Consider the following 15,898-nt stretch of genomic DNA (forward strand, 5'->3'; position numbering starts at 1 on the left):
ATTAAGGTTGCAAGATACTGCTCTAGATATTGAGCTGCTGAGTATTTTTAAATGTGATCTCTTGGATGGTGAACTTGGAGCCAACTGTCAGTTTTCTGATAGATCCCTAAAGCTATTCATATACACCATCTCTGATCATTTCCCAGATTGGCCCTTGCTTTATCTTTTTTTAAAAGAAGAGGTGGATGTATGTTTTTACATATTGCTTAAGTAGGCTACGTTGTCCTTTTCAGCTAGATTAGAAGAGATGTCACTGATCAAGAATTTGTGTGTTTCTTTTTAGCCTGAAATGGTAGTGACAAATAATCTACTGGATCTGCCACCCCCCTCTCCTCCCAAACCAAAAACCATTGTCTTACCTCCCAACTGGAAGACAGCCCGAGATCCAGAAGGGAAGATTTATTACTACCATGTGATCACAAGGTAAGAAGGGCTTTTGGGGGGGCTCCTGGGTGGCTCAGTTGGTTAAGCGACTGCCTTTGGCTCAGATCATGATCCCAGGGTTCTGGGATTGAGTCCCACATTGGACTTCCCCTGCTCTACGGGGAGCCTGCCTCTCCCTCTGCCTCTGCCTGCCACTCACCCTGCTTGTGTTCTCTCTCTCTCTGTCAAATAAATAAATAAAATCTTAAAAAAAAAAAAAAAAAAAAAGGCGGTTGGGCATCCCAGATCAGCTTTCAGTTGTTCAAAAGAGCTGCCATCATAAGCGGAGATTTATGGATATTGGCTTGATGTCATTGTCTGTTGTTCATTGTGCTTGAGGGCTGCTAGATTTCCAGAATCACATCTTAAATGTTACGTCATACCTTAGACTTTAGTCCTTTTTAAAAGATAGATATATTTTGGTGTATTTTTAATCTGCAGGACTCTTGGAGAAAACTAATGTTAAAAAGATAATGACTTCATCTAACATTGTGTCGGTATCAGGGGTCATGAGCAAACCTTTTCTTTAAAAGGCCAGATATAATGAATATTTTAGGCTTTGCCAGTCAGTGTCTGTCACAACTACGCAATTCTGCCATTGTTGTGCAAATAGCCCATAGACCGTATATAAGTGAATGGTCATGTCTGTGTCCAATAAAACTTGATTTACAAAATAGGAGGCCAGATTTGGCCCATGAGCCATAGTTTGATGACCTCTACTATATGTAAAAAGCCCAAATTATCTTTTACCTAGAAGTTTAAAAAATGCATAATACATCTTTTAGACAGATAGCTTTATGTGAATATATGTGCTTTCTGTGTGTTTGTGTGTGTGTGTGTGTGTGTGTGTACACTCATTGGTATATAATCTTAAGTGAGTTGTTGGGATACATGTTTTATAATCTTTTTACCAATCTATATAGAACTTTATTAGTTATAGATATATAGAACTACATTATTTTTAGTGCATGCTTATACTTTGTTTCAGGGGTCAGCAAATTATGCCCACAGGCCACTTGTATTTGCAAATAAAGTTTTTGGGGGAACACAGCCACCCCCGTTTATTTAGGAGTTATTTATGGCTGCTTTCACACTATAATGGCAGAGTAGAGTAGTTGTGACAGGGACCATATGGCCCACAAAGTCAAAGATATTTACTCTTTGATCATTTATAGAAAAAAAGTTTGCCAAATCCTGCTCTCTTGTATGGCTATACAAAAATAACCCACCCTCATTGTTGGATTTTCACTGTTTTATATATAACTCCAATCTTACTACCTTCTTTGGGTTGATTTCTAGAGGTGGAGTTGTTGGTTAAAAGAGATGGACATTTTAAATTGATAATTATTGTCAGCTTACCATTAAAAAAAATTGTACCAATGTAGGCTCCCACAAAAAGTATACAATAATGCCTTTTTCTTTATGTAGTTTCTTCTAATCTTGTAAATCTAATAGGTGAGAAATCTTACTTTCATTTTTAATTCTTTTATTGTTGAAATGGACCATCTTCAGTAAATTATTGGCCACTTGTATCTTTTGTGAATTGCTTGTTTGGGACATCTACCCATTTTCTGTCATTATTGTTAGATCTTTTTATCAAGAGTATTGCAAATGTCTTTGTAATGTCTTATGAGTTTAAAAATTTCATACAGTCAAATATTTTCCTTTATGCTTTATCAAGTGTCTATGATGTTGCCGACTAAAGATGCCATGGTAGGAGAGCAGAAGACCGCAATGGCAGGACTGGCCAGCCAGATAGGCTGCTAGTTCTCTGAGGCTTTTGACATTTTAAGTGATTTTCCTTATGGCATTCCCTGTGGCAGCTGACTTCAGACTCCTGAACAGGAATTTTCTTACTTCCAGTTGTTATCTCACAGATCTAGCTTAAAAAAAAAAAAAAAAAAATCTACGCTTGCGTATTTTCAAAGCAACTAATAAACATGCAGTGAGTTAACATGGTAGAACCCTTCTTCTTGCAGTTGAGAATATTTTGAGCTGAGGGCACAAGTTTTTAACCTGAAGTCTTTTCCATGCTATCAGTCATTAAAGCAAAGGGGCACAACCACAGACGAGAAGGCTCCTAAAGCAAGGAACAATTTTCTCACTTGGCCCAGGATTGTGAGGAGTGTGTTGTGATTCATTTTATTTGGTCCAAGTACATGCTAGGTACAATCACTATTGGTCTCTTCACCTGCAGAGGGGAGGCAAAGGCAAGCACTGACTCCATGTACTTCTTAGGTTTTGCTAAATCCTCTTTCCAGAACATTAAGAGCCAGGTGAGAAATAGGATGTTTGGTTTTTACTGCTCCTTTGACACCCAGTAAACATTGCCACCTCATTGGCTAGAGAAATACAGTGGGCTAGATGATGTATGTCTCTGGGATAGAATCATGCTGCTGGGAAGATAGCAAAAGAATGTCTCTATCTTATGAAGCTGACTTATTCTATGCCTCATTATATATGTTGTATTTTATGTGTATATGAGTAGAGATGCCTGTGCCAGAGTTCTCTGCTTTCTGGCCATGACAGCATGGCTGTTCTTACCTTCTTCTAGGCAGACTCAGTGGGATCCTCCTACTTGGGAAAGCCCAGGAGATGATGCCAGCCTTGAGCATGAAGCGGAGATGGACCTGGGAACCCCAACATATGATGAAAACCCCATGAAGGTGAGTGGGGCTTACACGTGTTTTCTGATCATTTGGGAATCTATGTCCTGTCATTTTGCAGGGCCAGTAGTGTGTGGTCTTGTGATTCTATTTTCCTTATTGTTCTGGAGAATTAACACATGTAATAAATACTGGACAGGACTAGGAAATCCAAACAGTACAGAAGTATGGTATGTAGAGCAAAAAATAAAAGCCCTCACTTTCTTTTCAGCTGCTCTCCTATCGTCTTCCCTCTGTGGAGATAAATACTATTAACTAGTGCAGGAATTCTCAACTGAGAGCAATTTTGCTCCCCAGAGGACATTTGATAATAATATTTAGAGACATTTTTGGTTGTTAGAACTGAGGGGATGCTACTGGCTTCTAGGGGGTAGAGGCCAGGGAGGTTATGAAAGATCTTACAGTGCACAGGACAGCCTCCCACAACAAAGAACTGGCCCAAAATGTCAGTAGTGCCAAGGTTGTGAAACCTTTCTTTGGCATATGTTCTTCTAGACCTTTCTGGAAAACATACACACATACAGGTGTTTTTCTTTTTCTTTCTTTCTTTTTTTTTTCCCATTTTAAACACACAAATACAATCATGGTATTTATACTCCGTCATAACCTCCTTTAATATATCTCAGCTCTTTGGGTACTTGGCTGGCTCAGTCAGTGGAGCATGCGACTCTTGATCTTGGGGTTGTGAATTTGAGCCCCACATTGGGTGTAGAGATTACTTAAAATCTTAAAAAATATCTATCTTAGCTATTTCCTTGTAGATCTGCTGCATTCTCCTTGATGCTCTATGTTTCTTTTTAAATGTGTTTTAGCTCATTAACTGAAATCTTACATAGATGGTATAGTTCAGTGTCCTGCCATTTGGGATTGATGGGTCTGGGAAAACGTTAACTGTTTACATAAAACCTCACCAAAGGAGTATTCCACACACCCCCACCTTTTTTTTTTTTTTTTAAGAGTTGGGACAAATATTTTACTATGGAGATACTGTTTTAGAACAAAGAAGGCAAAAAGCTTATTCCTCATCTCTCCCTCTGACAAAACAGTAAATAGGATTAGAGACCAAGTAAATTAAATACACAGTGACTGAATTATAACCATTTTTATCCCTATTTGTAACAGGACTCACTGTCTCCAAGGGTGAGGTGTCTTGAGTGAAATCAAAGACCGTATTTCTGTGTCCTAAGATCTGAATAATATTTTTTTTATTTTTTATTTTTTAAAAAAGATTTTATTTATTTATTTGACAGAGCGAGACACAGCGAGAGAGGGAACACAAGCAGGGGGAGTGGGAGAGGGAGAAGCAGGCCTCCCACTGAACAGGGAGCCTGATGTGGGGCTTGATCTCAGGACACTGGGATCATGACCTAAGCTGAAGGCAGACGCTTAACGACTGAACCACCCAGGCGCCCTGTATATATATATATATATATATATATATATATTTTTTTTTTTTTTTTTAAACAAGAAGAATCACTTAACTAGTTAAGTCATTGGAGAGGTAGGGAGAGGGAAGAGGGCAGAAAAGAAGGAGCTGGAGTGAGAGAATAAAGTGAAAACAACATACCTTCTTTCACATTTTATTCACTTTGGGAGAAATATTTTTCTTCCTTCATATATTTGGCATTTGCCAAAAAAAGTATGCACTTAAGTTAAATCCATGTGGAACTTGCTAAATTTCAAATGAATCATTTGAGTCACTTAACCGCATCACTGTAGCTATGGTATTGTCACATTTTCTTGAATCATTTAGGAATATGCCCAGAATTGTCAGGCAACTGCCATTTAAAGTATCCAGAAGCTTACAGACAAAAAACCACAGTAGCTCCCTCTTTCCAGACTTCTGTAGCTATGTTAGTTATATCTTTTGAAAAATAAACAGAAGGTATGAGAAGAGATCTCTGGTGCATACAGGAATACAGCTGAGCTCTGAGACCAGGTTTATCAAGCATGTCAAGAGACATTACCTTTTGCATCTTGACTGTTAATCATGATTTAGTCTTTTGGTCTGTAGAATACTGCTTGATTGACTGTAGGAGAAGTATAACGCAAAATCTCGCTATATACATATTACTCAAAGTGAGTATATTGATCAGGTTGTATCTGATAACATACAGAGAAAGTAAGTAACATGTTCTAGTCAAGGCTGTGGGTTCTCAATTCCTGCCCTAGATTAGTTATACTAGATACATACACTGAATTCCAGAAAAGCTGCTGTGCTCTAAATTCACATGATATTCACAGTGACAACTGTGGAAAAATATGTGGGTGTATTATTAGGTTTTAGTGGAAAACTGTTCTAATCTATAAACATACTGGAGCGTCAGTTCAAAGTTAGGACTAGAATTAATACTGTTGTTGTGGTTAATAGATGGCAAAGTAACAGACTTAGTTTGGTTGATCAGATTTGAAAGTTGGGAGAGAATAGTCCACAGGTGGACTGTGTACGGATGCATGTATCCCTTTCATGAATTGTAAATATGAAGCTCTTACTGCATGCTTATGTTGTGAAAGCTTGTGTGAAATTTGAAGGGCAAGACCTCAGCCAGGAAATTGGTCAGAGCATGGTGGATATAACTTGACTATGATTAAGGAACTTCAGAAGGAAAAAAATAGCTTTCTATGGCTATAGAGAAGTGTTTTCTCCTCGGGTCTCTACTTAGGGGTTTATTTTTTTATTTATTTTTTATTTTTTTAAAGATTTTATTTATTTATTTATTTGACAGAGAGACACAGCAAGAGAGGGAACACAAGCAGGGGGAGTGGGAGGAGAGGGAGAAGCAGGCTTCCCGCGGAGCAGGGAGCCCGATGTGGGGCTCGATCCCAGGACCCCGGGATCACGACCCGAGCCGAAGGCAGACGCTTAACGACTGAGCCACCCAGGCGCCCCTCTACTTAGGGGTTTAAACCACCAACTAAAAATTACAATTTTTGTTTTAATTGTGTAGTGAGATAATGAGATGACCCCCAAGATGAAATTCCACTTGGGAATGACTAAAATGGTGGAATTTCTCCTGTCTAATAATGGAAGAGTGTTCCTTGGTGCTCTTCTTTTTTTTTTTTTTTTTTTTTTAAAAGGTTTTATTTATTTATTTGAGAGAGAGAGAATGAGAGCACATGTGAGGGGGGAGGGTCAGAGGGAGGAGCACACTCCCTGCCGAGCAGGGAGCCCGATGTGGGACTCGATCCCAGGACTCCAGGATCATGACCTGAGCCGAAGGCAGTCGCTTAACCAACTGAGCCACCCAGGCGCCCTCCTTGGTGCTCTTCTTAAAATGTCAGCGATAGGGGCGCCTGGGTGGCTGAGTTGGTTGAGCGTCTGGCTCTTGATTTCAGCTAGGTCATGATCTCAGGGTTGTGAGATCGAGCCCTGCGTAAGCACTGGGCATGGAGCCTGCTTAAGATTCTCTTTCTCCCCGTCCTTCTGCCCCTCCCTCCTCTAAATAAATAAATAAGTAAGTAAATAAATAATAAAATATCAGCGATGAGAGGGAAGATTTTCTGTTTTCTTTTTTTTTTTTTTTTTTTTTAAAGATTTTATTTATTTATTTGAGAGAGAGAATGAGAGACAGAGAGCATGAGAGGGAGGAGGGTCAGAGGGAGAAGCAGACTCCCTGCTGAGCAGGGAGCCCGATGCGGGACTCGATCCCGGGACTCCAGGATCATGACCTGAGCCGAAGGCAGTCGCCCAACCAACTGAGCCACCCAGGCGCCCATATTTTCTGTTTTCAAATAACGGTACCACACCACTCATGAGCTTAAATTTAAATTAGTGGTCTAATGTAAGAGACTGCAAAGGACTCGGTGTATTTTTAATACTTTTTTTGAAGCCTGGTAATAGGCTTCTGAAAAAAATAATATATTTTAACTATATACTATTACTTTCTGTTTAATATGTGAGCATGTATTTTATCTCTCAAGGTGTGTTTCATTTGTTACAGAAGGACAGACCAGGAAAGTTAAGAAATCAGCATATTTGCAGGGGCGCCTCGGTGGCTCAGTCGGTTAAGCATCTGCCTTTGGATCAGGTCATGATCCCAGGGTCCTGGGATCAAGCCCCACATTGGGCTCTCTGCTGAGCAGGGAGCCTGCTTTGGCCTCTCCCTCTGCCTGCTGCTTCCCCTGGTTGTACTCTCTCTCTGTCAAATAAATAAATAAAATCTTAAAAAAAAAAAAGGAATCTGCACATTTGCATTTATAGCAGAGAGGTGTTTGACTGAAGGACTGTACTGTATACTTGTAAGAGTACTAGAATTTTCTCCAACCCGTATAGTGTAGCCTTTCTCTAGCATTTCTTAAAGGCTAGCCTCCTGACATTTGTTTCAATTATATCATTAAATTATTTCAGGAATGTTAAGCAACAGACAACAAGGAGTCCATTCAGGGGTCTGCAAAAGCAAATATAAATCCAGTGCTTAACTCAAAAATAACTCTTATATATCGCTATGCTTCTGTGTGTCAGGATATAGGGATGGTGCATGTGAGAAGGAGTGGGAAATTAGAGGAAACATTCCTCCTACCTCTTAATTGCCTAAGAGGGGTTACAGAGTGAGACTTCTTTTTTTTTTTAAGATTTTATTTATTTGTCAGAGAGAGAGAGCACAAGCAGGGAGAGCGGCAGGCAGAGGGAGAAGTAGACTCCCCACAGAGCAGGGAGCCCTATGCGGGACTCAAACCCAGGACCCTGGGATCATGACCTGAGCCAAAGGCAGACACTTAACCAACTCAGCCACCCAGGCATCCCCAGAGTGAGATGTCTAATGGAGATTCAAAGATGTCTGCTTTCAGAGAAAATAGGAGAGAAATTTTTCTGTTCTTCTTCTTTGCTATAGTACAAATACATACATAACTCTCTCTTGGAATCCAAATCATAATGAGTGTGCACAAAGTAATTAGGCTGCCAAATATAGTTCTTATTGTGAACAAATAGTGATAGGTTAGAGGTGTCTTCTCTCCCACGTGGAATCAGAGTCAGACCAAAACAGGGCTTTTATAACTTCAGTTCCTTGAGTGCATTTGACTGTTAGTGAAATAGGTGTACCATTTCTACCTGAGCAGAAGATAAAAATAATTTGAACAGGTTTTACACCTAATGTTCGATTTTATGTAAATGACACCTTTGGTAACCAGCTTGAAATATTCTAGCCATGTAATTCAGAATAAAGGAAAATAAACTGTCTTTCTACGGCCATTTACTTTTGTCTAAACTTTTTCTCCCTATTCTTGCACGTAAAATACTTTGTTGTTTGCGGCATCTTTAATATTACACCTTTGTATTTGCAAATGCTCTTTCAGTTGTGAATAACAAAAATGCAGCTCAAACCAGCATGAACATAAAAAAAGACGTATTGGCCTGTATACTTGGGAGTCAAAGATTATTACAATCTTTGATTCTGCTTCCCTCTATGTGTAAACATGGCAAGCGTCAAATCTGGAAATTGTTTTAAGGAGAACAGCCCAATAATAGTTGGGAGTCATGTGTAAAGCACTGTGTGCTGTGGGTGAGGGTAAAGGATGATAGTGGTGTGACCTGAGCCCCCACCACTCAAATAGCTTACCTGGTCATGGGGTGATCACTGAGAGTCCTGTGTTAACTGTCTTTGATTTTCAGTTAGTGATTCACATATAGAATCAGTCAGATTAGTTTCTGGATCACCAGGAGCTGAGTCAACCTCAGCTCTTATGAAGTAAGAGTTCAGTGATCTTTGAGTATGAATAATGAGCAAGATTTTGGCATTGTTTTGTTCCATTATCCTGGAGGGTAGAAGAGAATACTTGTGAAATCCACTCAAGTGCTGTGTACCCGTGGAAGCTGGGAGAAGGCTGACCAGCACCTGTAGCAGAAGGCTGCCCCATCCATATGGGAAATTTCTGAGTGGGCAGTGATGGGGTGAATTGCCTGACTTCAGGAACATTTACATTACTTGGTGAAGGGCACTTTTGGCCATGTAGGAGAGCTGTTCTTCAGAGATTTTTCAAAATCTACTCACAGAGAAGAAATAAACTATATATGAAATTTTCACAGGTTAAATATTTAAGAAGGTTTTGTACAGATTTTGGCTTTAGGTTCTTTACCTATCAAGAACAAAAGGAGGGCGCCTGGGTGGCTCAGTTGGTTAAGCGACTGCCTTCGGCTCAGGTCATGATCCTGGAGTCCCGGGATCGAGTCCCGCATCGGGCTCCCTGCTCAGCAGGGAGTCTGCTTCTCCCTCTGACCCTCCCCCTCTCATGCTCTATCTCATTCTCTCTCAAATAAATAAATAAAATCTTTAAAAAAAAAAAAAAGAACAAAAGAAGGTTTATTCAGCTTATCTATGACATAGAGGTACTTAATAAAATGTTGATTGAATGAATCTATCAGAGTACCTGAGTGGCTCCTTGATTTCTACAATGTTTATGTCTCAAGGCTTCTGTCACAGCTCTGAAATTCGGAATGGGGCTACAGATAGAGGAATCTGTAAGCACCAATGCAGAACAATTCAGATTCTTACGAGTGGTTTTATAACCTTCCTTTTCATTACCCATAACTCTGACAGTCTCTGCCTTTTAATTGGTGTGTTTAATCTATGGACATTTTAGTAAATGTGTCAATAAGGTTGGGTTTAAGATCTATCCCCTTACTATTTTCTAATATTTCATCTGTCTTCTATGGGGGGGGGTTTGTGCTTTCTTTTGGATTAATTTATATTTTCCCTAAAATATTTCATTGGCTTTTCTTTCTTTCTTTTTTTTTTTTTTAAAGATTTTATTTATTTATTTGAGAGAGAGAGAATGAGAGAGAGCACATGAGAGGGAGGAGGGTCAGAGGGAGAAGCAAACTCCCTGCTGAGCAGGGAGCCCGATGCGGGACTCAATCCAGGGACTCCAGGATCATGACCTGAGCCGAAGGCAGTCGCTTAACCAACTGAGCCACCCAGGCACCCTTTATTGGCTTTTCTATTGGCTTATTAATCATTCCTCTTTGTTTTACTTTTTAGTAGTTGCTCTAAGGAGTGGTTATCAGAGTGTAGTGTGGGGACTTTAGGGATTTTAAGACCCTTTCAAGGGAACCATGAGGTCAAAACTATTTTCACAGTAATACTAAAATATCATATGCCTTTGCCACTCTCATCCATTCACAAGTATACCATGGAATTTTCCAAAGGGTACATGAAACGATTGAATACAGAAGGAAATGAGAATCCAGCTGTCTTCTGTTAAGCCTGACATTAAAGAGATTTCCAAAATGTAAAACTGTGCCACTCTTACCAATTTCTTTAGTTTTGGAAAAGAAAGTTATCTTTTCACAAAAAAATTATATTCACATATGATGGGTTTGTTAATGCTGTTTCAAAATAAATATTTTTTTCTGTTTGAATTTATTTTTTTAAGATTTTCTTTGAGAGAGAGAGTGTGCACACAGCTGGGGGGATGGGAAGAGGGAGAAGCAGACTCCCCACTGAGCAGGGAGCCAGATGTGGGGCTCAATCCCAGGACCCTTGGATCATAACCTGAGCTGAAGGCAGATGCTTAACCAACTGAGCCACCCAGGCGCCCCTGAATTGAATTTCTAATACGGTAAATTTGGATAGATAGAACTCATATGAACAAAAGCTCTCTGGGGTCCTCCGTATTTGAAGAGCAAAAAGGAATCCTGGGACCTAAAAGTTTGAGAACCACTGCTCTATAGCTTACAATATGAATATTTATCTTATTTTAGTGTCCTATTGTATCAAATACCATTTTATCGATAATTCTAAGAACCTCTTACATTTTGCCCCCTCCTGTCCATTGTTCTGTTGTTGACATACTTTTTTTTCATTCTTTCATATGCTATGAACCCCAGAATTCATTATTATTTTTTGCTTTAAGCAGTTTGTTATGTTAAAGAAATTTTTTTAAACTTGGGAGCAGTCTTTTATTTACCCACATATTTGCCATTTTTCGTACTCTTTATTCTTTCATGTAGATTTGAGCTTTTTCTGGAATCCTTTTCCTTTAGATTGAAGAATTTCCTTTAATATTTCCAGTATTTCAGGTCTAATGGTGATGAATTCTCTGTTTTTGTTTGTCTGAAAAAGGTCCTTGTCTTTCCTCTTTTTTTTAATAGACTGTTTTTTAGAGCAGTTTTAGGTTCACGTCAAAATTGAGTGGAAAGTACAGAGTTTCTATATAATACCCCCTGTCACCACACATGCACAGCTTTCCCCCACTATCAACAACCTGCCAGAGTGGCCCATTTATTACAGTGAACCTACATTGACATGTCACTATCACCCAAAGTCTGTAGATTGCATTAGGATTCTTGATGTTGTACACTCTGTGGGTTTGATAAATGTGTAATGGTATGTATCCACCGTATCAAACAGAATAGTTCACTGCCCTAAATACCTTCTGTGCATCCCTCCCTCCTTTGCCACCTCCCTCATCCCTATCCCTGACAACCACTGATCTTTTTACCGTCTATCTAGTTTTGCTTTTTACAGAATGTCATACAGTATGTCACCTTTTCAGATTGATTTCTTCCACTTAGCATTATACATTTAAGGTTCCTTCATATCTTTTCATGACTTGCTAGCTCATTTCTTTTTAGCACTGAATAATATCCCATTGTCTGGATTGACCACAGTTTATATATTTGTCCTCTAGCTACTGAAGGACATCTTGGTTGCTTCCAAGTGTGTGCAAGTTTTTTATGGGCATAAATTTTCCATTCATTTGGGTAAATACCCAGAATCAAGGGTATGGATCATATGATAAGAGTATGTTTAGTTTTGTAAGAAACTGCCAGACTACCTTTATTTTTGAAGGATATTTTCACTGGATAGAGAATTCTAAGTTGATACTTTATTTCTCCCTTTCACCACTTTAAAAGATGTTATTCCATTTTTTCCTTACTTATAGTTGTTTCTAATAAGAAGACTATACTTTGTACCCCCAAATATGTCTTTCCTCCTTTCTGTCTGCATGGAGAAAAACCCTAATCTTATAATTGATTTTTGAAAGAATTTGATTGTGATGTACCTTGGTGTTGTCTTCTTTGTGTTTAACCTCTGGTTTTTTTTAGCTTTTTGGATCTGTGGATTGATACTTTTCATCAAATATGGAAATAGATTTTTTTATTTTAGTTATATTTTTCAGCTCTAAAGTTTCAGTTTGGTTATTTTTAATACTATCAGTTTCTTTGCTATTTATATTTTCTTTTATATCCTTGAATGTTTATAATGTTCAGCTTCCCTTTTATTTCTGGACATGTTTCTAGTGATTGATTTTTCTTGTGGTTATCAGATTAAAATCTTCTTGCTTCATGTGCATCCAGTAATTTTCATTTGAACACTGGACATTGTGATTGTTATGTCATTGAGTTTCAGAATTTTATTTTCCATTAAAGACTGACGGGTTTTGTTTTTAATTTTTGTTAGGTTGGGTCCAGAGTAGTCTTTTCTTTCGGAATGACTACTACTATCCAAGATATGGTCTTTCTGGGGTCTCTGCTGAATGCCTTGGGTTAACACCAAGGTCTCTTCACTCCAACTGGTAGAAGCTCAGATGTTTCCCAGCCTTCTGTGAGCCCTGGAAATTGTTAGTTTATAGCTCATCTCAGACACTTTGAACTCCAGTCTTATCTCCTCAGCTCACTGAGACCAGCATGCTATGCTGTGCTTAGGTGTTGCTCCCTGCTCTGGGGTCTGGTACACGTGGAAAGCCAGGATACTCAGGGCATACCTCCTTTTTTCCCTTGTTTCTGGGTTTGTAATCCAGAGCTGCTTAATGTCCAGTGTATGGCAACTGTTGTTTCCTGTATTTTGTCTAGTGTTTTGGTTGTTTACAGTGAGAGGGATAGTTTGTTAACAGTTAACTTGTCACGGCCAGGAGCACAACTCTGTGGAGGGCTTTAAAAAAAACAAAACAAAAGCTTCATTGAGGTATAACATACCTAACATAAAATTTAGTTGTCTTATGTTTATAGTTCAGTGACTTAATAAATTTACCAAGTTATGCAACCATTACTGTAATCTGTTCTTACAACATTTTTATGCCCCCCAATAAGATTTTTCATATCCCTTTACAGTTAATCCCCTTACCTATCCCAGCCCAACCACAATTGATTTCATTCTTGATAGATTCACCTTTTCTGGACATTTCATATAAGTGGAATTATATAACGTATGGTCTTTTGTGACTGGTTTCTTACATAGTGTAATGTTTTCAAAGTTCATCCTTGTTATCACATGTATCCAAATTTCATTTTTATGGCTGAATAATATTCCCTTGCATAGATGTACCACATTTTGTTTATCCATTCACCGGTTGGTGGACATTTGGGTTGTTTCCACTCTTTGGTTGTTATGAATAATGGTATATGGACATTTGTGTTGGGAGTCTTTGGACATGCATTTTCAGTCCTCTTAGGTGGATACTTAGGAGTGGAATTGGCTGGGTCATAGGATTAATTTGTGTTTAGCTTTCAAGAAACTGTCAAACCATTTTTCTAAAGTAGCTGTATCGGGGCGCCTGGGTGGCTCAGTTGGTTAAGCGACTGCCTTCGGCTCAGGTCATGATCCTGGAGACCCAGGATCGAGTCCTTCATCGGGCTCCCTGCTCAGCAGGGAGTCTGCTTCTCCCTCTGACCCTCCCCCCTCTCATGTGCTCTCTCTCTCTCAAATAAATAAATTAAATCTTTAAAAAAAAAAAATAATAAAATAAACTAGCTGTATCAGGGGCACCTGAGTGGCTCAGTGGGTTAAGCATCTGCCTTCAGCTTGGGTCGTGATCTCAGGGTCCTGAGATTGAGGCCCGCGTCAGGCTCCCTGCTCACTGGGGAGTCTGCTTCTCCCTCTCCTTCTCCCCGCCCCACTCGTGCTCTCTCTCTCTCTCTCTTTCTCTCAAATAAAATCTTAAAAAAAAAAAAAAAAATGTAGCTATATCATTGTACATTTCTACCCCAGCAGTGTATGAAGGTTCCGTAGGAGAGTTTTTATAGAAACAGGTATCCAAGGGGAAAATCCCACAAGTGTTGTGTGCTTCCAGCAAAAAACTCTCTGGACATTCACTCTGTATCTTAGCTTCTTAGCCTTTTATCTCTGATTTGTCAGCTTTACTATTTCTTGTATTTCTGTGAGAAAAATCTAAACGAAAGGCATCTGTCTATTCTTTGTTATTAACCCTTTGAACTGGGTATAACAGATGAAAGAACAGATGAGTTTTTATCTTCCAACCAAACTTGCCCTGAAGCACAAGTCAAAGGCTTGAGGTGTCAGGCTTTGGATCCCTTTCCAGACCATAGTTCTAACATCAATATCTACTCTGACTTGGATAACTAGGTACTTACTTGGATCCAGCCTTCCTAACCAGTTTATACCTGTACTCACCTCACTAGCATCTCAAAAGACAGGAGAAGGATGCCTGTGGGGTATGTTTTTATTCTTCTGTCCAACTTTTTTTCATCTTTAGGGCTTTCGGGCAGGTTTTAATCCCCTTGGAGATAAAGATTGTCCCGTTGCATATTTTCATTAACTTCTAGGCCTTGTGTGAGGTATTAGGGATAGAAAGAGAAAGAAAACTGAATACTAGTCTTCAGGAAGTTCATTCTAAAAGAAAGAGCACATCAGGGCACCTGGGTGACTCAGTCGGTTGAGTGTCTGACTCTGGATTTTGCCTCAGGTCATGATCTTAGGATTGTGAGCTCGAGTCCCGCGTCAGGCTCTGCGCTGGGCGTGGAGCCTGCTTAAGATTCTCTCTCTTTAAAAAAAAAAAAAGAAAGAAATAGCCACATCTATACACCAAGAACACAGTGGGATAATTGCTATATTAGAAGTCTGTACAGGGGCACCTGGGTGGCTCAGTTGGTTAAGCATCTGCCTTTGGCTCAGGTCATGATCCCAGTGTCCTGGGATCGAGCCCCGCACCTGCTTCTCCCTTTGCTGCTCCTCCTGCTGGTGTTCTCTCTCTCGCTCACTCCCTCTAAAATAAATAAATAAAATCTTTAAAAAGAAAAAAAAAAGTATGTACAAAATGCTATGGGAGCACAGTGATTAATAGTCTGAGAAGATGCATCAGTGATATGTCACAGGAAACATGATTTTACCTATAGTCAAGGTGGGCAGGAAAGAGCATTCTAGGTAGATAAAGCAGTTTTTGCAAAGGCATAAAGTCAGGATAAGACAGAGTGTATATAGGAAATATAATTTGGTACAGTGAGAGTTTGGTGCATATGGGGTAATGAGAAAAAATATGGAAATGTAGGTCAATTTTAAATTGTCTAAGATCTTGGTGCCCTACTAATGTGATTACTGTATGATAGGTACTTGGGAGCCAGTGAATGCTTTTAAAGTAGGGGAATCAGTCAGATGTGTTTCCCTTGAGCAAAACAGGCTCATTTGAAAAGGTGAGATTGGTAGCAGGAAGATCAGATTGGAGAGTATTACAATAGCTTAGGCAAAGTGAGGAACTAAGAGTGGTGATGTTGGGGATTCATGCAAAGACATTTGAGAGGCATCGTGGTCAAGGCTTTGCAAATAAGTGGGTATGGAAGAGGCAAGGATGGCCCACGGATGGCTTGGGGAGATAAAATCCCTTTATTCAGTTTAGGGGATGAAGGAAAGATAAGTCCAGTGTGGAATTTGAGCTTCTTATGGGATCCAGGGTAAGAATGGCTGGTAGATGGTTTGAGTCGTCAGTAAATTGGTGTTTTTTTTGAAACATTAGTGGGGATATGGTACCCACATGGGGAAGGTGTGGAATGGGCAGAGAATTCTTTGAGGAGTGCTATGTGATGCTGGATGGGTGGTTTTGAAAGCTTTTGATGCTGAGACTAAGCATCTGTGAGA

The 15,898-nt window shown here is 39.4% G+C and overlaps 1 protein-coding gene across 4 annotated transcripts in view; it reads left to right on the top strand.

The window, feature by feature from the left end:
* SETD2 (SET domain containing 2, histone lysine methyltransferase) overlaps window positions 1-15,898 on the top strand; it is a 125,317-nt gene that overhangs the window by 102,166 nt on the left and 7,253 nt on the right. For all 4 annotated transcript variants that reach the window (XM_036107698.2, XM_036107704.2, XM_036107703.2 and 1 more), the window contains 2 exons: window positions 284-423; window positions 2,978-3,089. In XM_036107698.2, the coding sequence (XP_035963591.1) occupies window positions 284-423; window positions 2,978-3,089 (252 nt within the window). The remainder of the gene's footprint in view (window positions 1-283; window positions 424-2,977; window positions 3,090-15,898) is intronic.

The sequence above is a fragment of the Halichoerus grypus genome, chromosome 1 (genome assembly GCF_964656455.1).
Source record: "Halichoerus grypus chromosome 1, mHalGry1.hap1.1, whole genome shotgun sequence".
Classification (NCBI taxonomy): domain Eukaryota; kingdom Metazoa; phylum Chordata; class Mammalia; order Carnivora; family Phocidae; genus Halichoerus; species Halichoerus grypus.